The sequence below is a fragment of the Macrobrachium rosenbergii genome, chromosome 37, assembly GCF_040412425.1.
Source record: "Macrobrachium rosenbergii isolate ZJJX-2024 chromosome 37, ASM4041242v1, whole genome shotgun sequence".
NCBI lineage: Eukaryota > Metazoa > Arthropoda > Malacostraca > Decapoda > Palaemonidae > Macrobrachium > Macrobrachium rosenbergii.
In genome coordinates this window covers 20,632,750-20,659,543 of record NC_089777.1, presented here as the reverse complement: position 1 = coordinate 20,659,543, position 26,794 = coordinate 20,632,750, and the positions used below count along the sequence as shown (strand labels likewise).

General features: G+C 37.6%; 1 protein-coding gene across 50 annotated transcripts in view; it reads left to right on the top strand.

Annotated features, from left to right (window-relative positions):
- Window positions 1-26,462, top strand: part of LOC136825405 (uncharacterized) — a 979,501-nt gene extending 953,039 nt beyond the window's left edge. For 43 of the 50 annotated variants that reach the window (XM_067081764.1, XM_067081763.1, XM_067081760.1 and 40 more), the window contains 8 exons: window positions 2,776-2,980; window positions 9,039-9,173; window positions 10,271-10,385; window positions 11,345-11,456; window positions 12,128-12,253; window positions 19,248-19,345; window positions 20,433-20,509; window positions 22,428-26,462. In XM_067081764.1, coding sequence (XP_066937865.1) covers window positions 2,776-2,980; window positions 9,039-9,173; window positions 10,271-10,385; window positions 11,345-11,456; window positions 12,128-12,253; window positions 19,248-19,345; window positions 20,433-20,509; window positions 22,428-22,596 — 1,037 coding nt within the window. In that variant the 3' untranslated portion in view covers window positions 22,597-26,462. The remainder of the gene's footprint in view (window positions 1-2,775; window positions 2,981-9,038; window positions 9,174-10,270; window positions 10,386-11,344; window positions 11,457-12,127; window positions 12,254-19,247; window positions 19,346-20,432; window positions 20,510-22,427) is intronic. The other 7 variants (XR_010849324.1, XR_010849322.1, XR_010849327.1 and 4 more) reach the window with 1 other exon arrangement.
- The last annotated feature ends 332 nt before the right edge of the window (window positions 26,463-26,794 follow it).

Genomic DNA, 26,794 nt, shown 5'->3' with positions numbered 1-26,794 from the left:
CGTGTTTGTTCGTGTACTCGGGCTCATTTATTCCTTTCGTGCATCCTCCAATACGTTATATTCACTCCTTTCCCCATACCGGTATTTGTTTTGTTGTTTTGGACAGAAAATTTAAATTAAATCTTGGCTTTTACGACCGGAATTTAAGTGTCGTTCCTTTCACGGATGTTGCATTGCGTTTGCTGGCTTTTTGTAAGCTTAGAAATATCTGCTAAGTTACTCTGTGTTATTACCTCCAACAACGAATTCCCCGTGTGTCTGGCTGTCTGTCTATCTGTCTGCGAGGAAATCTGAAGATGTTATTGACAGATTACAGAGTTTTGTTTACGAAGAACGGTTTATATTTGTGTAAAGGATTCTGGAAGTGGATTACTTTTTTTGGCGTAAGTCTGCGTTCTTGGGATGTTGTCTAGTTGGCTCGGTGACGTCAAGCGTTCTATTTATCGCCTAGTTAAAAAAAAAAAAAAACTAGTTGATTGCAGATAGCTAGTAAATCAGTCAATCTTGTTTCATTCATATACCCATTAACACTGCAAACCTTTGAAGATAAGGTTATTCATAACCAAGTGAAAAGAAATGAACGAATGAAGAGACTGGATGTAAATTTCAAATCACCGAGTGAGGACTTCTAAAACACGCCATATCCACCTACCCGGCACGGAATGGGGCCATAAATTATCTTCCCTCCCCCTCTCTGTTGCATCAGTTAAAAACTTTTAAAAAATCTATCGTTTTTCCCCTCTCTCCCTTTCCCGTTTTATTTTTCCTCCTCTTTCCCGGGCCACGCTGCTGCTGCTGCCGTCTGGGCGTTATAAATATCCCTACGAAAGAAGAAGAAGAAGAAGATCGTCTTCTGGCCCACTTCGTCACTCGCTTCCGCGGCGAGAAGGAAAAGTGAATGAGAGTCGTTTTTCCCCATTTTCCTCGAGAGGAGGATTCCGGTCGTCTTTTGTTTTTTTTTAAAAGTTGCGTGGTTTTGTCGTTGACGCCACGAGCCAGAATAGAATAAAATAGGGAGAGGAGCCAGAAGAGAATAAACCCAGGGGAAACGAGCCAGAATAGAATCAGCAGGAGGAATGGGACCGTGTGGCTCACTCTGCGCGCGGCAATTGTTGACTTTGGGAGTTAGAGTCACTCTGCTCTGCGCTCAGATTAAGTACTTGGCACATGCTTTGCCGGACCCCCCCACCCTCCTACCCACCACCTCTCATTCCACCAATCCCCAATACCTTCCTCTTTCCCCACTCCTCGCTACCCCCTCTCTCTCTGGCTCCCAACACACACATACACCCCTCACTACCGAAGAAATGAGTTGTAGGGGAGGGGAGAGGGAAGGGGGGGAGGTAATTTAGAGGGTATGTCACCGTAGACGTTATTTGCAAGTTTTGGGGAGCATTATTTTCGTCCGAGAAATGCTCCGGCGAGGGACTGAACGAAGCTTAGTCTAATAATGATAGATTTAGGTTCGTTTTTCAGCCGCGAGTGGCCATTGTTGACAAATGAAAATACAATATTTTTTCTTTATTCTTAGTCCCTCCTTAGCCCCAACCTGGTAAAACTCCCCCCCCCCTCCCGCCTACCTGGCTCCCCTCAACCTAATCGGGCACGCACTCCTCTCTCTCTCTCTCTCTCTCTCTCTCTCTCTCTCTCTCTCTCTCTCTCGCTAGTTTTGGGTGGCCGAGTCCTGACAGTTGGTGGTTTGGCGGCTGTGTGAGCTTCGTCCACACTGCTTCCCTCCTTCTCTCTCTTTTCTTCTTCTTCTTCTTTTTCTTTTTCCTCCTTCTGCTACAATTCCTCCGCTTCTCTCATCACCTCCTTGTAGTGCTCCAGAGTCTTTCTTCGGCGCCTTCTGCAGGAAGGCGACGACGCCCAGGGCGGGAGCGCCCTTGTAGTGTTCTGACCAGTGGGTGTACTGGTGCATCTTGAGTCTAGAAAAAAAAATCGGTGTTTCGGTGAAATTCACTCCTATAAAAACATGCCGCTAATTAAAGGTGAACTTGATAAAACGTGATAACTGCCTAACTACCTTTTTATTTATTCATTTGTTTGTTTTGTTTGTTTGTTTGCATTTGTTCTGTGGCCCTCTGGTGGTGGGTTTTTTTGCTTCGTATCCTTTTTCCTCTCACGTAAAAAAACTAACTGTATTTTTTTAATGTCTTTGCTTCCATGACTGCGATGATGCAGGGAAAACAAGTAAGTGACTTGCTTTGTTTTTTGTTTGTTATCTTGCTTGGCAATAAGCAGGTTTATTAGCTTGTTTGTTTGTTTGTCATTATCACAAGTGTTGTATATGTCTTTAACCAAACGTATATTCATTGTTGATGAGCACAAAAAGTTGTTGTTTTTGAATTGATTTAGATATTTCGTCTTTCAAAAGTTTGGCAATATCAGTGATAACAGTTTGATAATAGAAAAATATATTTAAATAAAGTAATCACCTTTTAATGTCGCAGTTTATCACAGTTTTAAGAAAGAAAATCGTGTTTTAATGTCGTAAAATGTGATCTTAGTCGAAAAGAACGGGCCTAAAAAACAGGCGCGTTTCATCAGGCTGCCATTGTTATTGTTGTCGAACGAAACGCATCCTGGAGCCCCAGAGCGAGTTCGTTCAGTCAAGTCAAGTCAGTCAGTCAAGACTGTATGTGTGTGTGAGTGAGAGAGAGAGAGAGAGAGAGAGGGGCGGGATGAGAGAGAGAGAGAGAGAGAGAAGATGAACTCAGCCTAGTGATAATGAGGAATTTTTCAAGGCCGTCAACCAGTGTCAAATGCTTGCAGAGTCGCCCTACAAGTATGAGTCCGGCGAGGTGAACATCCACTACCGCACGCCCGTCAGGATAGAGCAGAAGGAGTCCATCCCGGAGGAAGAGCTCGCCAGACGGCAGGAGGAACACATGAAGAAGGTCTATGAAAACGAGCGTCGCAAGAAGTACCTCGCCGAGCTAGAGGACATCGAGCGCAGGCGACACACCGACAATTTCACGTGCAGGAAAGTGTTTCCTGCATTGTGAAATGGGTAGTTTTTTAGCAACCTCTCTCTCTCTCTCTCTCTCTCTCTCTCTCTCTCTCTCTCTCTCTGTGCATTGTGGCATGGGTAGTGGTACTAGTAGTACTAGCAACCCTCTCTCTCTCTCTCTCTCTCTCTCTCTCTCTCTCTCTCTCTCTCTCTCTCTCTCCTCTCTCTTCTCTCTTGCATTGTGGCATGGGTAGTGGTATTAGTAGTACTAGCTCTCTCTCTCTCTCTCTCTCTCTCTCTCTCTCTCTCTCTCTCTCCATTTGTGGCGTTGATAGCAGTAATAGTACTAATAACCAGTCTCTGCATTGTGGCATGGGCAGTGGTTGTCATAGTACTAGCAACCTCCTCTCTCTCTCTCTCTCTCTCTCTCTGACGGTGAGTACGCACATTACTTTGCATTGTACCATGCGTAACCTTGACTTCATGCCCTTGCCTGTTGGTCTAGTGTTTACATTTGGTTCATCGTTTCAAACTCATCTTTACCTCCTCCGCTTTCGTTTTGAACCATTTCCTTTTCTTCTCCTTCTTTTATTTTTTAACCTTTCTTCCTTCCTGCATGATACGGCTATGTGAATTAAGACATATTTCCACTCAACATTGCATGTTGAACAAAACAAAAAAAAACTCACGCAGATTTTTTTCATAAACACATGATTCCCACGACTGTACATGTATATTCTATTAATAAATATGACTCACGAATTAAATGCATGCACGATAAAGACGCCTCTTCAGGAATACCGACCTAACATTATTTGGTCACTTTGAGAAGCTGCATTCATGAACTCCCTAACTCAAGGACAAACGCCCCTTTATGAAGGGGGCGGGTTGGACGTTTTTGGAAACGCAGAGGAATGTAGAGGAATTCCGTTTATATTTTGGGTTTTAGTCGTTTATTTTTTAGATCGTATTTATTCATTCATTTGTTTGTTTGTTTACGATCGTAAATGTGAATAGTGTGCTGTAATGGAATTCGGCATTGATATATGTAATTACAGTTTATTTATTGCATCGTAATGTAATTCAGCCGGGCTATACGTAATTACATTTTATTTATCTCTCTCTCTCTCTCTCTCTCTCTCTCTCTCTCTCTCTCCAAAACCAGTTTTATCGCCTAACGTCAAGGCTCGTTCTAATTTAAAACTCCCAAGAGGACCGCGAACTTAGTTTGAAATTATGATGTTAGTGTCATTGAATATTCGTGTATAGCTGTAATATTTTATGCTAACTTACGATGGTTCTCATTTATAATATGCGTTTACGATATTTTAGTATATTAATATTCCTAGGTGATATTTATAATGTCCTCTCAAAACTGTCACCTGGTGTGAAGAATTGAAATATGACACGTTTGTAAATATGATATGTAATTGTATAACTCGTGCTAATGTAGTTTATATTTAATATATTTAATGTGATGTAGAGTAATATCAAATCTTCTTGAGTTATGTTAATAAAATGTCTCATTAATTCTTTGCAAGCTGTATAAATTACAGATCATTTGCAAATGAGGTGCATACGTGTTTGGTTTGATCATTGTGGCATCGCTTAAGGCTTAGATAACTAGTAAATACTTCCCTCATCTTTTTAAACCTTTTAATATTTGCTGAAAATTTTCTTTGAACTTTGTAAATAAATTGTGCATGTTACAGCAAAGTGTATTTAAGTTATTGAATTCTCACTCGCGTGTATAAATACTGCGTGTACAGAAGGTTATGGGGCATGTATGTTTGTGCATTACATTTGTATATACATTCATTTTATATGTGTATGTGTGTGTGTTTGTGTTTGATAAGGGTATGTGACTTGGCATGTATATGTAAGTTTGTGCATCACATTTTTATATACACTCATTTTATATATGTGTATATGTGTTTGTGTTTGTTAAGGGTATGTGACTGTTGGCATGTATGTGTGTGTGTAAGTGTTTGTGTTTGTCAAGGGTATGTGTGTTTGTTACACCTACGATAAATAAAACTTCACTACAACGACAAATGAAGAAAACGGGAAAAAAAAACAAAAGACTGACACTGATTAAAAACCTGTTCTGTATCTTCTTTGTCAAACAGCTTTTCAAGATAATGGTACTGATATCAAGCACATGCATGCAAGAACTCAGCGTTTGTCCTGTTTGTTTGTTTGTTTCTTTGTTCCTTCGTTTGTTTGTGCTAGTATGCCAGACACATACAGCTTCCTCTGCCTCCGTTTTCTTTTGCCAGTTGAATACGACGCATGCGCGAGAAGGTCTCGTATCGAGAGAGGACAAAAGTTTGACTGGACAAAACATTTTTGTTTTTGTTTATTTTTCTTTTTTTTTTTCATGACGAACATGACGTCACTTCCTGTTACGTATGCGACCGTAACGTTCTCTCCTCTGGTCAGTATTGTAAAGAATGGGTGTCTATAGGCTGTGTAGGACTTTTATTTCAAAAGTTCTGTTTACTTAATGTTATACTTTTTGTAGCCTCTACTTTCGCACGCACTGTCCGTATTGTATTCTTCTTATGGAATTTCTTTTGAATTCTGCACGTAGCTTTAAGTAACTTTAATTTTTTTCAGTTTAAATAGTTGTTTGAAAATAATTCTTATACTTTTAAAACATTGGTTCCTTTTTTAACCTTCCATTGTGTCGTCTTATTTTAAGCTTTCAGTCATATTTCGTAACCTGCTAATTATTTTCCATAACTTTTCATGAATTTTGGTTCAAAATTTTATTGTTTACGAATTTCAGTATGCCATTAGAGACAGCTTCTGACAATAAAAATATTTTAGCATAGTTCTTTTTTTAATTTTTCCAAATTGAGTTATGTCCTTTTAACATTTTATCTAGAAAATTTTTCCTTGAACTTCAGCAAATATCTTTGTTCTTATTTATTGACTGTCTGTTTCAGTGTTTTTTTAAAATCGTTGCTTTTCTGTTCTGTTGTTTTCTAAACATTTTACCTTTTGCTATCTTATTCCGAGTTCTTCAGTTTTAACTATTGTCTTTGCTAGAGTGTAGTTTGTCCCTTTTTTTAGTTACAAGTTTGTTTTTATTTGATCACTCATTTTTGCTTTTTTTTTTGTGGTTGTCGCTTATTTCTCGTCGCTTTAATTTTCATGACCTGGGCTCGTGTCCTTTTTATGTCAGCTTGAATGGTGTTTTTAACCCCTTTTTAAGATGCTGTTTTGCAAACGACTTACCTTGTCAGAGTTAGTTTCCCTTTCCGTTGTCTAGTGTTTTTGTTCCACCTTCTAGTGACTTTTTTTTGTCTAAGCTTGTAGTATCAGACATTTGTATTTCACCCTCTAGAGACAGACGTGTTTACTTCATTTAGTGCCAAAGACATCTTTTCGCCCATAGAATCATGCTGGAAGATAATTTCCCGGTGAACTTAAAGGCTTATGGTATGATATCCCCGGAATAATGAATTATTTGGAATACGTTGAGACTGACACAGATCTTTCGTTACTTAACCCCCATTCTGTTAACCCCAATTTTCATTTCTCAAGGAGGTGTCACAGAAACACATTCCCTGTGATATTTTGGCATTTAGATGCCATGCCTGGCACTGAGCAGCCAATACTTGTGTCAAATTAAACCTTTACTGTTCTTGTGACCTACTCGTGTGACACAGACCTAGCACTCTGAAGGCAGACGGTACCTAGAACTTTAGAAAACTCCTTAATGGTTAGTGAGTCTACCCTTTCATTCCTCGTCTACTGGTTTCCCCTTCTCACCCCCCACGGGGGAAGAGGGTTTGGGGTTGGGGGGGATGTTGAGCTATTTACGTTTCATCCAGTCTAAGCCGGCTTTAGACACTTGTTAACTAGACTCATAAACAAGGTCACACTCGAGCTTGAGTTGCTCGTTTCTTGTCGTGTCTCTCCATATCTGAAAGGCTGATGTCGCAATATTTGTCACCGGATCGTTTTGCTATTTAGTCTCTTCGCTTCTGGTTTATTCCTCTTGAGTCCCGTTTGCTTTTTGTCATTTATCTCCTCTCCTTTCCTCTCGTGATTGGCTCCGTAGAGTGTACAGCTTTACATTCTCCTAGGCCTAATGTCCTTCCTGAATAATTATCTCGTGTTCCTGTTCAAGTTCCCCTGACTCCTAGAAATCTCTTTCTTACATTTCTCGATTGATTCCTCCTCCTCCTCCTCCTCCTCCTCCTCCTCCTCCTCCTCCTCCTCCTCCTCCTCCTCCTCCTCCTCCTCCTCCTCCTCCTCCTCCTCCTCCTCCTCCTTCCTCCTCCTCCTCCTCCTCCTCCTCCTCCTCCTCCTCCTCCTCCTCCTCCTCCTCCTCCCAGTTGCCTCTTCCTCCTTTTCTGTCAACTTTTCTACCAATCCTGTGCCATTTCTTTGGATCCTTCCTTTACTTCGCTGTTTTATTTCTTGACTCCTGCTACTGCTGCTCCTCTTGCTCCTCCTGCTACTGCTACTACTCTACTCCTCCTGCTACTTGCTACTCTTACTCTTCCTGCTCCTCCTACTTGTCTCATCCTGTCCCTTCCACTTCCTCAATACCCCGCCCCCTTGAGCGTGGCATAGTAGTTGCGAGTGGATAGCGCTAGCCAAGTCTGACAGGACCTCGTCTTGCAGTTCCCCTCAGGCGCGGCGCCGCTACCTGTCCACCCTCAAAGTCGTGTCACGCCTGTTCACCTCCGTCTTCTCCCTGGCCCGAACTAAACACAACCACCCCGAGGCCAATCCTCCTCTCCACCATCCTCCGGCGGGAAGGGACATTGAGGTCCACATTGACAAAGAGATACGAAAGTGTGACGCCGAACTGATGAAGTCGGTGGCTTACGATACTGACGAAGTGTCTATGTACATATCTGAGGAGATCTATGTTTAATACGAGTGGTTCTTCATTTATTTTTTTTTTTTTATATATTTGTTGGTTTGATATTAGTTGACCCGTGTTTTGGCGACTGTGGTGAGTGGATATGAGGCGGATTCGTTGCACGATTCGACTGGCGTTGCAGACTGTGAACTTGAAAGATGCTAAAATTCTGAGATTAAAGGGGAAGTGTAGTGAGCCATGTATAAAAGTGTATAATAGAAATGTATAGAGGTATTTTCACTTACTGGAAGTTGTATTTCATTAATTATACATAACATAGAGATATGTACATACACTCGAATTATATATATAAAGGTATAAACTCAAAGACCTCTGCTGTGATCTGTGACGGCTCATTTGAATTAGTGGTCCAAACTAATTCAAAATTGAGCTAATTCCTATGGAAGTTTTTTTTTTGTGAGTTTCTGCATGAACAAATGCATGAAGGTATGTGTTTTATTAATGCTTTTTTTTCATTTTGAAGAATAATTATTAGTTTTTCTAGTTCTCTTAGATATTAGTTGACTAACTAACACATGGCACTGGACATAACACTAACAATTGATTGTGTACCATAATCATGTATATGATATTAATTATATATCTTATTCAACTGACAATTATTATTCTATCAATTTTATATTCTGGTTATATTTTTAAAGAAGCTGAAAATTATTATTTTGTAACAGATTTTGTTTAAAAAACTGAATTATTTGGATTTAAATATAAACAATAGTTTAGGATTGAATTGCATTCAGTTCCAAAGCTATCATATTTTTTATTTAACATGTGATTATAGATTTAGTTAGGAAAAATCTTTGCATGCTTTTAATGAATTATAGATTATTTTAACACCTTAGGATAGACAAAATTCCCAAAGAATATTGAAATTACCTGAAGATGTCATTCCTGCTAACACTTACAGAATTATATCTAGACCAACTGACAAAAAATTTCCCTCAGAAGTAGACCAATAACCATTAACTATCTTGCATTTTATTTTTTAAAAATTATCTAAAAATTTATCCTTTAACAAACTTATCATAGAATACGGTCATTTTTTTTTTATGAGGAGGCCAAAAGGGGTGGCAGTCAGATACGCCTTTCCCAAAAAGCAACGAAGAAAAAAAATAATTGAGAAACTGATTAGGCCTACCTGTGATTATAATTTTCTCACTTGTCTCCCACCCCCTCTTTCAGGCCCTTACAGAAGTCTCCCATTCCTCTCAACCGTTATGACGATGAGGCGGGTCTGGGCACCCTACGGGGTACGAGGACCCCCGAGCCCAAGCAGGTGGCGAAGGCATTGTACAACTTCACAGCACAAAATAAAAGGTGAGAAACGTTGCGTGGATGGATCGTGAAGTGGCGAGAAACGTTACGATTTCGGTAAAGGATTTTATTAATTGGATTTTGTAGTCTTAGAGTTAGATACTCTCTCTCTCTCTCTCTCTCTCTCTCTCTCTCTCTCTCTCTCTCTTAAAAGGTTACAAAACTTAGTACTCGATATTTGTATTCATAGAGTTGAGATCTCTCTCTCTCTCTCTCTCTCTCTCAGAAAGGGTTACAAAACTTAGTACTCGATATTTATATTAATAGAGTTGGGATCTCTCTCTCTCTCTCTCTCTCAGAAAGGGTTACAAAACTTAGTACTGATATTTGTATTCTCTCTCTCTCTCTCTCTCTCTCTCTCTCTCTCTCTCTCTCTCTCAGAAAGGGTTACAAAACTTAGTACTCGATATTTGTATTCATAGAGTTGGGATCTCTCTCTCTCTCTCTCTCTCTCTCTCAGAAAGGGTTACAAAACTTAGTACTGATATTTGTATTCATAGAGTTGGGATCTCTCTCTCTCTCTCTCTCTCTCTCTCTCTCTCTCTTTTACTTTACTTTGTAACTTTGTTGAAAGGCATTTTATTGTATTAAGTCCGGTATTATACTCCTCAGAGTGTCCAATGCTTTTTTACCTTAGCATTTTAAATTTTAGCTTAGGTTCAAAATAGCTTTTGATAAGCTCTTTAATGTTTCTTATTGCAATTTTGTACAACTGTATGTTCAATTTGTTATAAACATGCTGTTTATTTCATTAAGTAATTAAATTTTTACAGAATAATCAACCTAACATTTAACATCCTATTACCATATTTCACTTAACATTGTATTTTATTTATATGTTTTATATGACATTTAACTTACAATACTGAATCTATTTTGCTATATACTATATTGAAACTATATTAAATTTATATCTTACACTGCATTGGATATTTAACGCAGCTTACTAAGTATCTTCTACTGTACAGAATATTAAATTTATGTCATAATCTTTTATCAGATTGATATTTCATACTACATACTACATCAAACTTCTAATTTATACTATTATTAACACAACACTTTTATATTTTATCTAACGCGCCCTTTGACCTTTGCAGGGAGTTGACCTTTAACAAGGGAGAGATTATCTTCATCCGTCGTCAGATCGACAAAAACTGGTACGAGGGTGAGCTTCGGGGATCCGTCGGAATTTTCCCCTGCAACTATGTAGAGGTAAGATCCAGAAACCGCCCCCCGTTGATTTTGCAAAAATCCGGATCCAGCGCTCTATGGATTTTTTTTTTTTTTTTTAATTCCGGCTCAGCACACCATGCATTTTGGCAAAATCCAGATTCCCCTGGAATTTGGCAAAAATCTGATCCCCTTGATTTTGGCAAAATCCGGTCCGCGCTGTGGATTTTACAAAAATCCAGATCTGGCTTTATATGGATTTTGCAAAGATCTGGATCTGCTGCCATGGATTTTGCAGGATTCCGGATCTGTGACTATGGATTTTGTCAATAATCGAGATCCGCTTTCTGTGGATAATTGAAAAATCCAGATCCGCCCCCATGGATTTTGGCAAAAAACCCCGAGCTGTTCCCCATGGATTTTGCTAAGATCAAGAATACATCGCCCCATGGATTTTGGCAAAGATCCAGATCCCCCCATGGATTTTCCAAAATTTAGATCTAACCACCAGGATTTTGCAAAGATTCAGATCCACTCCCATGGATTTTACCAAAATCAAGTGTATTTCGACCCATGGATTTTGACTAAGATCCAGATCTCCCCATAGATTTTCCAAAATTCTAGATCCACCCCCCTGGATTTTGCAAAGATTCAGATCCACTCCCATGGATTTTGCCAAGATCAAGAATACTTCACCCCATGAATTTTGGCAACGATCCAGATCCCAACCCCCACCCCCCATGGATTTTCCAAAATTCTAGATCCACCCACCTGGATTTTGCAAAGATTCAGATCCACTCCCATGGATTTTGCAAACCTCAAGTAAACGCCTCCATGAAATCTGCAAAAATCCAGATCTGCCGCTCCACATGTCTTCCTCAAAACTCTTAACAAATTAATAAATGATATATCACACCCATCTGTTTCCATATCAAAAATTGGCAGAATCTGGAGTTGATATTCTCGAAACTCAAAGTCTCATGTTGATATTTTTTTCGCAGATTGTGCCTTATGACAACATCAAATCTATCCAGAGAAAACCGACAGAGGGTCAGGCCAGGGCCAGGTTCAACTTCCAGGCTCAGACCTCCATGGAAATGTCCCTTAGTAAAGGTTTGTCTATTCTGCCAGTCGTTTTTAAATTTCTTGATTGATTGGTGAGGTGCTGAATCATTTTAGGAATAAAGCTTTCAGGGCCGTTGTAGGAGAGTTCAAATTCTCTCTCTCTCTCTCTCTCTCTCTCTCTCTCTCTCTCTCTCTCTCTCTCTCTCTCTCTCTCTCTCTCTTTATAGGTTGAAATGCGTTTCAGAGTCAAAAAATGTCATGTACGAGTTTTATTTACAATTTTTTTTAAACATTCCTTTTTTGAGCCAACGAAAATTCCTTACTGACCAAATGAGCTCTCTCTCTCTCTCTCTCTCTCTCTCTCTCTCTCTCTCTCTCTCTCTCTCTCTCTCTCTCTCTCTCTCTCTCTGCCCAGAAAGTGACAAATACGAGTTCTATTTACTTTTTTAACTATTCCTTTCTAAGAGCCAAATAAAACTCCCTTTCTGGACCAAAAAAGACTCTCTCTCTCTCTCTCTCTCTCTCTCTCTCTCTCAAGGTACAAGTTTGTAAGTTTGTTTTACAATTTTTTTTAATATACTTTTCTTTGAGCCAAGGAAAATTCCCTTTTGTAACCAAAGGCACGTGTTTGAGTCTCTCTCTCTCTCTCTCTCTCTCTCTCTCTCTCTCTCTCTCTCTCTCTCTCACTAACGCATCGTCCTTCTTCCCTGGCGTCGCAGGAGAACTGGTCGTGCTGTCAAGACGCGTCGACGAGAACTGGTACGAAGGAAGAATAGGAACTCGTCGTGGGATCTTCCCAGTATCCTACGTCGACACCTTAGTGGAACCGGGTCCTGAAAGACCAAGTAAGGATTCACGTCCTTCAGGGATACAGAAAATATCCTTAAGGATACGTTTTTTTCTTATCAGTATATTTTTCCTCCTACTCGTTATGATGCTACTTAAAGATATTGACAGTGCGTTTTTTTTTATCGTTAAAGTTTTTTCGAGGGAAATTTATGGTGATTTGTGCAGGCAGCTTTGTGTGAGGGTTTTAAGGAATTCAGAAGTTTTTGGAAGTGAAGTATTTGTAAGAAGTTACTTATGTCATTATTAGCCAAACAGTATACTTCTTACGACATAAAACTCTCAAAACTATTTTAAAAGTACATGATTAATATAATGTATTGAGCGGTACTCTCATTTAATAAAAAACATTAATCTTTACACTTCATCTCTTAAAACATTGATTTTTCAAATAAGATTATTTTGAAATGACAGGATACATATGTGACCTTTTTTTGGGACAAACGACAAAGTAACGTTTCAGAATTATAGTAAAACGTCAGCTGGGAAAGGCTCAGTGATTCCTTTTTTTAAAAATGTTAAAAAAGAGGTTCATTGTTTATGAAAATATTCACATTCACTGGAACAGATCACGCCTCAAAAAAAAAATGGGAGAGATCTGTAATTCTTCCATATTTTTGGTCATTTTCTTATTCTTAAATTTTCAATGCCGAATTCAACATTGACGTTCAGTATTATTTTTGTTTGATTGCAAGAAGGTACTGTTTTGATTTTTTTTTTTTTACCAAATATTCTCTTTTAATATACTGTATTGAATTTAATGAAAAATCATACGAATATCACACTGCCTGTTAACGTCACCAAGAATTTCCCTTACGAAGCTGGGCATGATTTTTGGCACATAATTTTTTCTATACCATAAATCAGTTTTTTTTTTTTTTTTTAGAAAATGCTTTTATCGAATATAATTAGCATGACTTTTGTTAAATAGGATATTTTAAAAATCTATTCATTTTTTTTAGACTAGCGCTCTATGAAGGGATAGAATTTGCCTTAAGTTTATGAAAAACAGAAAATTTGATGTGCATGGAATAGCATATAATTCCACCAGCCATTTCCTCAGCTGGAGAGACATTTGAATTTTAAATAATATTGATCATATATTTTAGTTTTAGATAACTGAGCAGCCGTTGAGGCCTATAAGCAAGTACTGTAGGCTTACTATTAGTTTCAAGATTAGTTTTGCCACTGCAATTTTAGAATTAGTTTATGAATAAGGCTTTGAGAACCCAATAATATTAATATGGTTTGAAAGTTAACCGACTTCCACCGGCTTCATTATTTTTTTTTTACTAATGTCATCATTCAGTCTGTTGATAACGCTTCATTAGTCTGTTAACAACGCTTTATACAGACTTGCAAAAAAAAAAATCTGTTGATAACGCTTTAGCCTGTTAACAGCCCTTTATACAGACTTGCAAAAAAAAGATGCTTAATTTAACCAGAGTGAAATAGTTGACCCCATTCGTACCGTAATGACCTCATCACCTCCACGAAACCAGATCGGATAATTCGAATCTTTGATCGTCGTCACTGCAGACTCGGCCTAAGCTTTGAGTAGACTCATTGTCGACAAGAAAGAGCTTCACTAACAGTTTTGATTAAGCCTTTTTTCTGTGACATTGAAAAGTCCTTTTCTGTCACGTTTGAAAGCTTGTGTGTAGGTAGGAAAAAAAGCTTTTTGCGCCTGAAGTATATAAGTTATACTCACGCATATTTAACGCATATTTTCGATTGGGCGAAATCAGCTTTGACTTTCAAAATAGAAGCTTCAATTCCAAGCATTATTATCAGCTGACATAGGCTGATTTTTTTTTTATTCGTTATGCCTTTTTAAGTAGTTTATCACAGAGGACTTTAAAGCCCGCGTCACACGATTGTATTTCCTGTCTACTTGAGCTATCAAGCAGCTAAAATAGACGCCTAGTAGCCAATAGCTCTCCCCTGCTGGTAGCAAAATAGTCACTCAAGTTTTGCCACCGGTATTGTTGGGCTACTTGGCGCCAAATGTTGGCAGCTGAATGCTAAAAGATGCCTGAAAATTCCCTCTTGTGACGCCGCTTGAAGTCACGAGTCGCTGTGACAGTTGGCAACCATAGGCCTATGGCTATGTTCGGCAATTAAGGCCACTTTCACGCTCGCTAGTTTTCAACGCTTACAGTCTCTTAAACGCCTGGCTTGTTTATGTATTCTAAATGTTGTACAGTGTGTAAATGTATGTCTTCTCTGTCTATTAATTGTGTACATATTGGTGTACATATGATATGGAGACGCAGAATTAGATTTCCGATATTTGTGTGACCAAAGGTTAGTGACGGATTGCCGGAATAAAGTTTGTACAAGGTTCTTGTAACTTCCAAGACGTCTTCCACGTCGCTGATCGCTGTATATTATAAAGGTTCATTCTAATTATGTAATCTTAAGTGTTTTTGTAAGTTTTTTTCCTGGACTGTAACATTTCACGCCAAGCATTTTGATTAAAAGCAGTGGCTTGTGGACAGTAATTCAGCCATTTGTATCTGCTGAGACATTTTGATTAAAAGCAGTGGCTTGTGGACAGTAATTCAGCCATTTGTACCTGCCAAGACATTTTGATTAATTGCAGTGGCTTGTGGACAGTAATTCACCCATTTGTACCTGCCAAGACATTTTTATTAAAAGCAGTAATTCAGCCATTTGTGTTGACATTTTTATTAAAAGGACAGTAATTCAGCCATTTGTATCTGCCAAGACATTTTGATTAAAAGCAGTAGCTTGTGGACAGTAATTCAGCCATTTGTGTCTGCCAGCCATTTGTATCTGCCAAGACATTTTGATTAAAAGCAGTAGCTTGTGGACAGTAATTCAGCCATTTGTGTCTGCCAAGACATTTTGCCTAAAAGCAGTAGCTTGTGGACAGTAATTCAGCCATTTGTATCAGCCAAGACATTTTGATTAAAAGCAGTAGCTTGTGGACAGTAATTCAGCCATTTGTATCTGCCAAGACATTTTGATTAAAAGACATTTTGATTAAAAGCATTTGTTTCTAGCATTTTGATTGCAGGACAGTAATTCAGCCATTTGTGTCTGCCAGCCATTTGTATCTGCCAAGACATTTTGATTAAAAGTAATTCAGTAGACATTTTGATTGTGGACAGTTATTCAGCCATTTGTACAGTAATTGCATTTTGATTAAAAGCAGTAACTTGTGGACAGTAATTCAGCCATTTGTATCAAGACATTTTGATTAAAAGCAGTAGCTTGTGGGACAGCCATTTGTATCAGCCAAGACATTTTGATCAGCCATTTGCCATTTGTACCTGCCAGACATTTTGATTAAAAGCAGTAAGCAAGTAATTCAGCCATTTTGTGTCTGCTAAAATTTTGCCTAAAAGTGGCTTGTGGACAGTAATTCAGCCATTTGTATCAGCCAAGACATTTTGATTAAAACAAGCTTGTGGATTTTGATTTAAAAGCAGTAGCTTTTGGACAGTAATTCAGCCATTTGTATCAGCCAAGACATTTTGATTAAAAGCAGTAGCAAGACAATTTGATTAAAAGCAGTAGCTTGTGGACAGTAATTCAGCCATTTGTGTCTGCCAAGACATTTTGCCTAAAAGCCGTGGCTTGTGGACAGTAATTCAGCCATTTGTATCAGCCAAGACATTTTGATTAAAAGCAGTAGCTTGTGGACAGTAATTCAGCCATTTGTGTCTGCCAAGACATTTTGCCTAAAAGCAGTAGCTTGTGGACAGTAATTCAGCCAATTGTATCAGCCAGGACAGTTGTATTAATTCTAGTGGCTTGTGTGCCTCGTATCTTGTCCAGACCCGAACGAGCAATAGGGTGAGTTTATGTGATTTGTTTAATTGGAAGGATGATCTTGGCACCAACATTGTTTACTTGAAAGTTAATGAAACTATTTGGTTGCTGAAGGCGGAGTTTTCCTTTTAACTGAATTGGTAAAAACATTGATAATGCAGTAGAAATGATAAACAGAATTTTGCAGAATTCAAAACATTATATGTATTGATGTATTTTTAAAGGTGTTGTCAATAGACTGGTTGTCTTGAATGTAGAAAAACATTGTTAGCTTGAACAGATTCGAAGTAAGAATGAGGAAGAGAAGGTAAATTTAAAATTTAAAAACAAAAAACAAAAAAAGACTGTTTGCGTCTAATGTATTTCAAAAGGTGATGTCAATAAGATAGTTTTCATGAGTGTAGAAAAACATTTGTAGCTTGAACAATTTCAAAATAAGAATTAGGAGGAAGAGAAGGTAAATTTAAAATTAAAAACAAGCAAATTCAAAACTTAAATACAAAACATTAAAAAAAACTTTGCGTGTAATGTATTTCAAAAGTTGACATCAATTAAAATAGTCATGAGTGTAGAAAAACATTTGTAGCTTGAACAGATTTAAAAAAAAAAAAAAAAATTTCTCAAGGCGTTTTCAAGTAGGGTCTGCCATAACATGCTCGTGTAGAACCGGAATGCTCCCCTTGTTTTCATTTTATTTCATTTTATTTTCTTTTATTTTGGTGTCAGTCTTGTGCTCCATCCCTGCATTAAAAAAAAAAACACCCCATTTCTTAGTGACTTGCTCGGTACCCCATGCAACAAGCAGCCTCATCAGTGTCGTGTGTGGTAATGAATGGTAATGATTACTCGTGACTGCTATTGGTAATGACATTCACAGATATCCGCTGTATTAAGTGTAGTGATGCAACTTGCATTTTTTTTTTTTTTCAGTGCCTTGGTGTAGTTTTTCCCCAACATTTTTTGTGAATTAAGTCGTTTTCTTGAGGGGCGTTTACGAGAGGAGATTGATAAATATAACTTACGTCACATGAGTCTCTTGGTATAAAACTTTGTAGAAAGTAACCAGTGATTTTTCTGTATTTTTTTCTGTATTTGAGTGTCCTTGCATTTGTCACACGAGAGCAAACAGTTACGGTCGAGTGTTTCCTACAAAAAGTGGCTACACGATGCCCAGTTTGTCACACGAGAGTAAACGAAGGTCAAAATTTGAATACCAACACTGTCTTTCCGTTGTAAAGTTTCTCAACAAAAATGCCAGAAGATGTCTGAAAATGTGCTCATGTGACACCGTCTAAGGGTACATGTATATGTGACACTAAAGTTCTTATCTTAAATCGTTAGGGAGTTCAAGGCTTGGCTAGTTAAAGGAGACACTACAACGTAAGGAACAGTTCTTTTTTGGCGAATATATATATATATACATTATATATATTATATATATATATATATATATATATATATATATATATATATACACATATATATATATTGTATTGGAACTACTTGTATGTTAGTCCATATACTCAGAGACACTCTAATAAGTATCTGAAGGTTGTATCACACATGCGCGACTTCAGGCATCGTCCAGCATCTTGCCTGTACTTCTTCGTTTAGGTGGTGTTATCGTGTGACACTGGCTTCAGCGTAGCGTCTGTTACATCTTTACTTAGCAGACTATACATTAATATTCGAGGACACCACGTAGACGCTTAAATTTTCCACTTTTTGGTTCACAAGTTAAATTGTGCTTCTAACTTGACCAGCCTTAGTTTCAAATAGGTAATTGAAATGTACTTAACTTTAGAAGCAAGAAATTTGTTATATAAAATTTGCTCTCGTTAATCGATACTTACTGAGACATTCTTTATGACAGGAATGTATAAAAGAAACTTAAAAAAAAATAAAAGATATAAAACAACGGGAATTATGACGTCACACAATGTATACGTTAATAAAGAGTTTGTCATGAAATTAGATTAAGTACAGCCATATAGTTAGCATTCATCTCAAGTTAATTCTTTAACTATATAGTAAAATTTGAAGCTATTTTGCAAGGTTAAAGGACGAATAGCATTTAGAAAAGTAACATGCTTAAACACTGACCACCTCCAACAGGCCAGGGATGTAAATGTAGGCCCACGCCCTCTTGTAAAATTAGGATTAGTGCATCCACATAGTTAGCATTCAGTTCAAGTTAGTATGGTAACCATAAAGTTTACTTTGAAGATATTTTGCAAGGCAAAATAGGGAATAACATTTGGAAAAGTATAGCCTCACGCCCTCTGAGCGACACATAGATAAAAAAGGCAAGAGAAAAGTTCATAGGATGTTTAAGAATTGTAATTAGTAGCGTAAGAGACCGTATTCACCTCCCGCCGTGACTTGTTGAACATGTAATGAAGCGAACAAGGAAAACTTGCCAGAAAATCGAAGGGAAGGGAGATAGCAAGTCAGTTTCTTATTTGTTTGCCTGTTCCATAACCCCCTCTGTGACTCGTTTTATCTTCATTTGTGTAAGCTGACTAAATCACTGAAATGCAAGGATTTAGGTGTATTAATCTGCATGGCTTCTTCAGATTTTATTGTACGGTAACTTGAGACTCTTATTTTTTAATCTTAAGATGCTTTAGAATAAAAAGGCAAAACTGAAAGCTTTTTGAAAGGCTGTGTCACACAAGCCCATTTCCTGGCGCCTTGTAACACCTTGCCTCCAAGTGCCAGACAAGGTAGCTGACTGGTGGCAAAACTGAGGACTTCCGTGTTGGTAGATGTCACAGTGTCATGCGAGCACGTGGGACTTCAGAACTGACACCAGTAGAGCCTATTTGGTGCACATTTTGGTGGAAAGGTGGCGTGGTGTTCGTAAAAGTTGTCAGGGAATGTGCTCGTGTGGGCACCTTTTCAAGAACATAGGTATCTCGGTGAAAAACAGGGTGGTGTATCTTCAGTAACAGCCAGCAAGTTCAAATTAAGAATTTTGTATTTTAAGGCTTTTCACTGATTTGGTCAGTTCAGTGTACCAAACAAGGAGTACAGAAGAGGAGAACACAACCCCCTTCTTTATTTTTAATAACCGTAGAGTTAATGAAACCAGAACCAACACTGGGTACTGGGTACCCCGTGCTCAGTACTTTGGTACCCTGGAAGTTGTTGTCACCTTTTGACAATGGTGATTGTTATGTTATTTGCCAGTGACACCCAGCTCCTCGCCCATGCCACGGCCTGCACTGCCTGCTGCTAATCTGCTCTACAATGGTGCCTCCTCCTACTCCAGCCCCTACTCCACCTTGGTGCGTACTCCAGGCTCGGCTGGCTCGAGGGTGCCACTCATGAAGTTCTTGCTCAGATCATTGTGTAAAAAAAAAGTAGCCTGGGGGACTGTTGAGTCTTTAAAGTTGTGGACAAGTAGGCTGGGAGAGTGTTGAGTCTTTAAAGTTGTGGACAAGTATCCTGGGGGAGTGTTGAGTCCTTTAAGTTGTGGACAAGTAGCCTAGGGGAGTCTTGAGTCCTTTAAGTTGTGGACAAGTAGCCTTTAAAATTGTGGATATCGTCAGCGCCAAGACAAGAGAGGACTCTGCCAAGCGGATGTCCAGATCATCTTGTGTACAGAGAGCCACCAAGTCATCTCTTAGCCTCTGTGATGGGATTAGAACCTATATAACCAGACAGTGAATAATGAATAAATGCTACACTTTTACTCTTTGCCTCTCCATACTAAAAAAAGAATAAAAGATAACTCAGGAACTGCATAATTGGCACCTAAGGTCAAAGAGCTTCGTTTCTAGTGTTAATTTGTCCATTGTCTTTGAATTATCGTGTGGTTTAAGCATTGATTTGCAAATGACTGGGAATGCAGGCGCAATTTTTTTTCTCTCAAGTAATTTTTGTTTTGGTTTAGGCTTAAGCATAAAATTTTTTGGCTTTTGTGATGCTATAAAGTTTTCATTCAAGCAAATTTTTTCCATAGCTGTTTTTTGAGCCATTTAAAACCAAGTGCAGTATATGTTTTTTTCTAAAAACACAGTGTAGGTACATGTCATTTTATTCATTCACCTTTACATGCACAAATGGCCCTTTGTTCTCATTATTTTATAAGGAAAAAATTTATAACTATATCATCTACATTTTAATAACTGGAAATAGTTTATAGTCTCAGAGAGCAACTACTAACTCAATAGTTTTAATATAAGTAGAAGTTAGTCTTAATTTATTGATTAGCAGCAATACCTCTAATAAGTCCTGATTAAAAATGAATTCATACTTAATAACAATTGGAAATCCAAGGAAGAGCTTTCATACTTAAATTAATGTTAATCTAACTTTTATAATGATGTATTTAGGGGACTTTATAATGCTAAATTGTGTTTTACTCTCTAGGGCCGTCCGGGAAGTCAGAATGATTCCAGACCATACAACCAATCCCTCACTGTGAACACCCAACAAGAACCTGTCCCGTAAGTATTGTTTGTTCGTGAAGTCTTCTGGTTTTCAATAGACAACTGAAATAATTGTGTAGTTTCAATGTCTTATGGCATATTGATTCTTCTGTTCATTGCATGCAGTTCTGTTTACAGTGATCAACCTTAGTCTTCTGATTTTCAGTAGACAACTGAGATATTTGAATAGTTTCAGTGTCTTATACATTTTAAGATTCTGTTTAGTTTGTACACTTCTCTTTACACTGATCAACCTCAAATTGCTCTTCTTCAATTTCAAAGATCATCTTATCCCTTGCCATCATCATTACCTTCGCCACTCACAAACTACAAATCTTATAAAGGTACCCTTAAGTCTGTAGAATCCGTTAAAGAACCCCCAAAAATAAGTCTTAATTATTAAAAGACTGACAAAATTAGCTGTTCATAAGGTCAAGACTTGTTTCTGCTGATCCAGTTTACCCATCAAGCTTGTCTCAGTCAAATCGTTGTCCCTCCTAATACACGAACAAGTGGTCCAGTCAGTGGGTTACATACTGTCTAAGAAACTGAAGACAGTCTCCAGAATCGTGCCTGGTGCACCACCTTAGAGAGCCAGTCCTTTTTTGTCATCGGTGCCTAGTTTCCTCAGCATTAGGTTGGTCAGGTGGTTTGAGAAAACCCTACATGGGAAAGTGTAGAAACTTGGGAATTGAAGAAGAGGCACAGATATACTGACTAAAATCTCTAAGGGTTTCAAAAAATGCAGATTTAGTCTAAGTCATAGTTGATTCCTTTACCTAGACTCCCTTGCTCGTTGGAGGAAAGACCTTAGAATATTTGTGGGCCAATGATTGTATCTACATCAGAATTAATTTTTCAAACTCTTGAACATTTTATAGATTTTTATCAATATACCATTAACGATAACTTGAGAAAAAACCTTATGTGGAAATGTTTATGACACAAAGACTAATAATCAAATAAAACCAGTAGCAAATTCCGCTTATCAGTTTCCAAGACCATGCTTGGTAGTTTTAATCACCACTGGCAGTACTTTCCAGAATCCATTAGTGTTGGCCACATTGTCTGAGCTGAGAAATGTTAAAATTTAGGTAAAACCAGTGTTTGTTAAGTAATTAATTATCTCTAGTGTTTCCTTCATTGTACAGTATAAATTCTTTCCTCATTTTGATTCTGAACATTATGTGTTGCTAGGTATTTCCTTTACTTCTCCATATATATCCTTAAAAGTTTAATTACTAGCCCTGAAAGAAACAGTATACAAACAGTGTACATCGTTCAGTTCAAAGTATCTATCATCTTTTAAAAAGTAAGAAAGACTTCAAAAACTTATTCATCTAAACCTTCCTCTTACCCTTTCCAGATACCAAAATACTTTACAAACCTTATCTAAAACTTGCTTTTATCCCTTCCAGACACTGAAAGACTTCTAAAATTTTCCTCATACCCCTTCCAGATATCGAAAAACTTCTGAAAGACTTCGCGAACCTTATCTAAACCTTCCTCTTACCCTTTCCAGATATCTTTTTAACCAAAAGACTTCACAAACATTATCTAAAACTTGCTCTTATCCCTTCCATACACTGAAAGACTTCCAAAATTTTCCTCATGCCCCTTCCAGATATCGAAAGACATCGCAAACCTTACCTAAACCTTCCTCTTACCCATTCCAGTTACCAAGAGACTCCACAAACCTTATCTAAAACTTGCTCTTATCCCTTCCAGACACTGGAAGACTTCCAGAATTTTCCTCATACCCCTTCCAGATATCGAAAAACTTCTGAAAGACTCCACAAACCTTATCTAAAACTTGCCCCTGTCCCTTCCAGATACTGAAAGACTTGCAAAATTTTCCTCACACCCCTTCCAGATATCGAAAAACTTTTGCAAGACTTCACAAACCTTATCTAAACCTTCCTCTTGGCCTTTCCAGATACCGAGCACTCTACAACTACAAGCCTCAGAACGACGACGAGCTGGAGCTTCTGGAATCAGACATCGTGCTCGTCATGGAGAAATGTGATGACGGCTGGTTCGTTGGTACCTCCCGCAGGACTGGACTCTTCGGGACCTTCCCTGGAAACTACGTAGAGAAAGTCTGAGAGAGAGAGAGAGAGAACGCGATGGAAGAGAAGTCTGATGGACTAATAATCCCCCCCTCCCCCAAAAGGCCAAAGTCTTATTATATCCCTAATTTCATAGCCATGAACCGCAAGATCTGGCCGGATGATGAGATATTATATATTCGTATGTGGATGTTGGCGACCAGACAGACATAGTTATGGTACCTTTCCAGGAAAGTCTGAGAGGAATACAACATGGAAGTCCGGATTAAAAAATCCCCTCTTTTAAGGTCAAAGCTTTATCCCTAATTTAATAACCATGAAACGTAATATATATAAATATAAATATATATATCTATACATCTGGGCACTGATAGATATTGCTGCCCGGAGGAGAAATATGTCCCATTTTGTCCACGGTGTTTATATGTTCATAAACTCACTTTATAAATCGTAAGAAACCTGAAGGTGAAAGAGAGAGAGATAAGTGTTCGTGTCTTCTGAAAATCTAGTTAAGTGGGACACAAGAGGTGAAAGCAGTGTGTTTTGTTTCGTCTGAGTTTCTTGAGAAATATAATCATTAATTTTTTTTCTTTTTTTTTTTTTTTTTTTGAAAAAGTTCTCCATTATACGAACTCTGAAGCCAGATATCTAGTATACAAGCCACCTGTTCTTAGTAAAAGACACTCATGTTAATAGAAAAAAATGGTATGAAGTTTCCTTTATAGTTTACAGGTCAGAAAAAAAATCAAAGACGAATTAATGGTCTAATTCTGTGCCAATATTTGAAAATCATTCATCGTTGCTTCTCTGGATAATCACTTTTGCAAATTTTTAAATTAATTTTCAATCATGAGTTTTGCCGCACCGACCATCTTAATCAAAGCTTTACGTTGATAATCCTCGCGTTAAAAAAAATCGTGGTTTATCAATGTCTTGGAAAAAAAATTATGGTTTATCATTGTCTTTGAAGTAAAAACATGCATAGTTTATCAGTGTCTTTGAAAATAAATATCATGGTTTATCAATATTTTGAAAAGAAAATTTATGGTTTATCAGTGTCATCAAAAAGAAATCATCTTTTATCAGTTTGAAATAAATCGTGGTTTATCCAATGTCTTTGAAAAAAATCATGGTTTATCCAATGTCTTTGAAAAAATCATGGTTTATCAGTGAAGAAAATCATGCTTTATGAGTGTCTTTGAAAAAAAAAATCATGGTTTACCAGTATTTTGAAAAAAAAAATCATGGTTTATCGGTGTCCTTGAAAAAAAATCATGGATTATCAGTGTCCTTGAAAAAAAATCATGGTTTACCAGTGTCTGTGCAAGTTGGGAAAAAAATTCGAAAAAAAACCACCGTTTCTGTTGCTGCTGATTTTTATTCAACGAAGACGTCCAGACGTGATCACGCATTTTAGTGGGAGGGTCTGCTGGTGCTGAAAAAAAACAAAAGCGAATTGACCCTCCGTGCGTGCTCGCGCGCGTGTGTGTGTATGTATATCTCAAAATACTATATATATATGCGAATCTTTTATATATATGATTGTGGAAAGATTATGGCTTTTTAAAACCTTCATCAGTCAATGAGGCCCCTTCCTTTTTGTCTAAGAAAAAAAAATATCGCCAAAAAAAAAAATAAATAAATAAATAAACTGTTTGGTAGTGAACACATATATGATGAGAAACGGTTCAGGTTTTTTAATGCACGTGTCTAGTCACGCCCAAAGTGAATTTATTAAATGAAAAAAAAAAAAAAACATTTGTTTTTTTTTTTTATGTAGATGTCTTGTTACCCCCTCTGCCGGTGCTTTCTTCAGACGTAATAATCTAATAACCTTTACTAAAGATTTTTATATAAAGAGAGGGAGAGAGATAGGCCCGACGGGGGAGACCTCTGGCGGCCAATCCCTCAAGCATTGCACGATTTTTCCAAGGTTTTTTCGTCTAAACGTAATCTGTGCTTTCCTAACATTGCTCCTCCTGCCTTTTCCTGCCTTATCGTTGTTTTTCTTTCGTTGATTTTTTTTTTTTAATTCTTTTAATCTCTTCGTTTATTCACCTCATTTTATTAGGCATTATGTGAATACTGGAGTGAATATGGATATAGCTTTTATAAATGCAGTAATAACTGAATGCCTTTCCTCTTAACTTATCGTAATGATATTTCACTGTCCTTCTCTACCGTTCATATTTATTCTTTGAGAAACAGATGTCACTAGAGTAGTAGGTTTGTAAAGAAGAAAGAAAAGATAAATGCGAAGTCTGTCTGTTTCACTGTACAAGTTTTTTCTGAAGGAAAAAAAATATAGTAACCAGAGAGTGCTAATGATTCACTTTGGTGGCTCAGGAACAGCAGCTGTTTAAAACCAGTCGTCATGATGTATTTCAATATATCAACATTCGACATTTCGTCTGTCGAATGTATTGTACAAACACTCTATTTTTTTTCCCTCATTTTTTTTTATTTTGTATGACCGACGGTTTTTTTTATATAAATATTTTGCCGGACAATCCATGAAGAGGCGTTTTAAACATTTTCTGTTTTCGTGTCATTGAATGTGGGACATTTTTGGACATTTTCTGTTTAAATGTGTATTGAGTAGGGGGCATTTTAAACATTTTGTGTTTAAATGTCACGAAGTAGGGGACATTTTAAACTTTCTGTTTGAATGATACCGTGTAGGGGGCATTTTAAACATTTACTGTTTAAATGTTACTGATTAGGGGGACATTTTAAACATTTACTGTTTAAATGTTACTGATTAGGGGGACATTTTAAACATTTACTGTTTAAATGTTACTGATTAGGGGGACATTTTAAACATTGCCAGCTTAAATATCACAGAATAAGGGATATTTAAAAAAAAATTCTGTTTAAACATCACTGAACAGGAGACGTTTTAAAACATTGCCTGTTTAAATGTCACTGAATGGGTGACCTTTTAAACATTTTCTGTTTAAATGCCACTGAGGGACATTTTAGACATTTTCTGTTTGAATGCCACAGAATGTGGGACCTGCCGCTCTCCTCTTTCTGGTGGGAGACAGGCTGCCAGTTTCAGCAAAAAAGTGGCCCCGTTATATAAGAGGAAATATTCCCAGCCTTAGAAAGGATGATTTTTTATACGAGACAAATGAAATAAAAGTAAACTGTAGTTTTGTCAGGTCCTAACTTTCTGATTTTTTTGAGGAAATCGAGAAGAAGAAGAAGAAGAAGAAGAAGAAGACTTCAAGGTCTGAGAACTTCCCCCTTATATGATAAGGGCTCTCTGTGCTTCCTTTTTTATCTTGAAAAAAAAACCTCCCTCACCCTTTATTTTTTTTCTTTCACGATGACATCCATTATGTTATTTACAAAGAATAAGTGCTGTTAACGTTTAAGATTTCTTAGCTTAGCCAAATTTCTATCTTGTATTTATCACACACCAAAAACTGATGATTTCAGATTGCTGAATATGTTTGCTTCTGTTTGTTATGAGTCGAGTTCTTGGGCAGCAATTGAGACTCCAGAGTGAGTTCTTTCACCAGACGAGGAGCGAACCCTGTTTCACAATTGCTGCTCAGGGCTTCCATTACTGATTAGTTTAGTTTAATTCAACAAGGCACCACCCCCTTACACTGAATATAGAAAGCTTTGCCTCAACAGATACGAAAGAAATGAAAAAAAAAAACATTCTGAAGCTGTAAAAAATAAATATTTAAAAAAAAATATCAAGTGCCTTTTCACGGTAGAAATTGTAATAACGGTTAGATCAGAGGAGTTTGCCAGTAGCTGTTCAACCTCACACACACACACACACACAGACACACACACACACACACCATTCGTTATTGAACATTTTTTGCCCTCCATCCCCTCAAACAAAAAAAAAAAACAAAAAAAATAAGTTATGGGTTGTCAAATGTCACCAAACTGAATCTCAAAGAAAAAAGTTCTACAAGAGAAAAATAAAAAAAGGGGGGTATTTGTGGGCATCTTCACTTCTGTATAATTCTCTCCTGTTGTTATGCACAATTTACTTTAGCTAATCATGTAGAGATATGAAAATAAAAAGGAAAGAATAAATTTGGTGTTTTTTTTCTTGTTTACAATCCCAGTTCCTCCATTAGCCAAGGTAGCCATATGCTTAAGAAGTCAGTGGTTCTTAGCCTGGGGTACCTGTACCACCAAGGGGTACCAAACTTTAAACCCTGGGGGTACGAGACATGATAGCCAGACCAATGGTACTGTATGT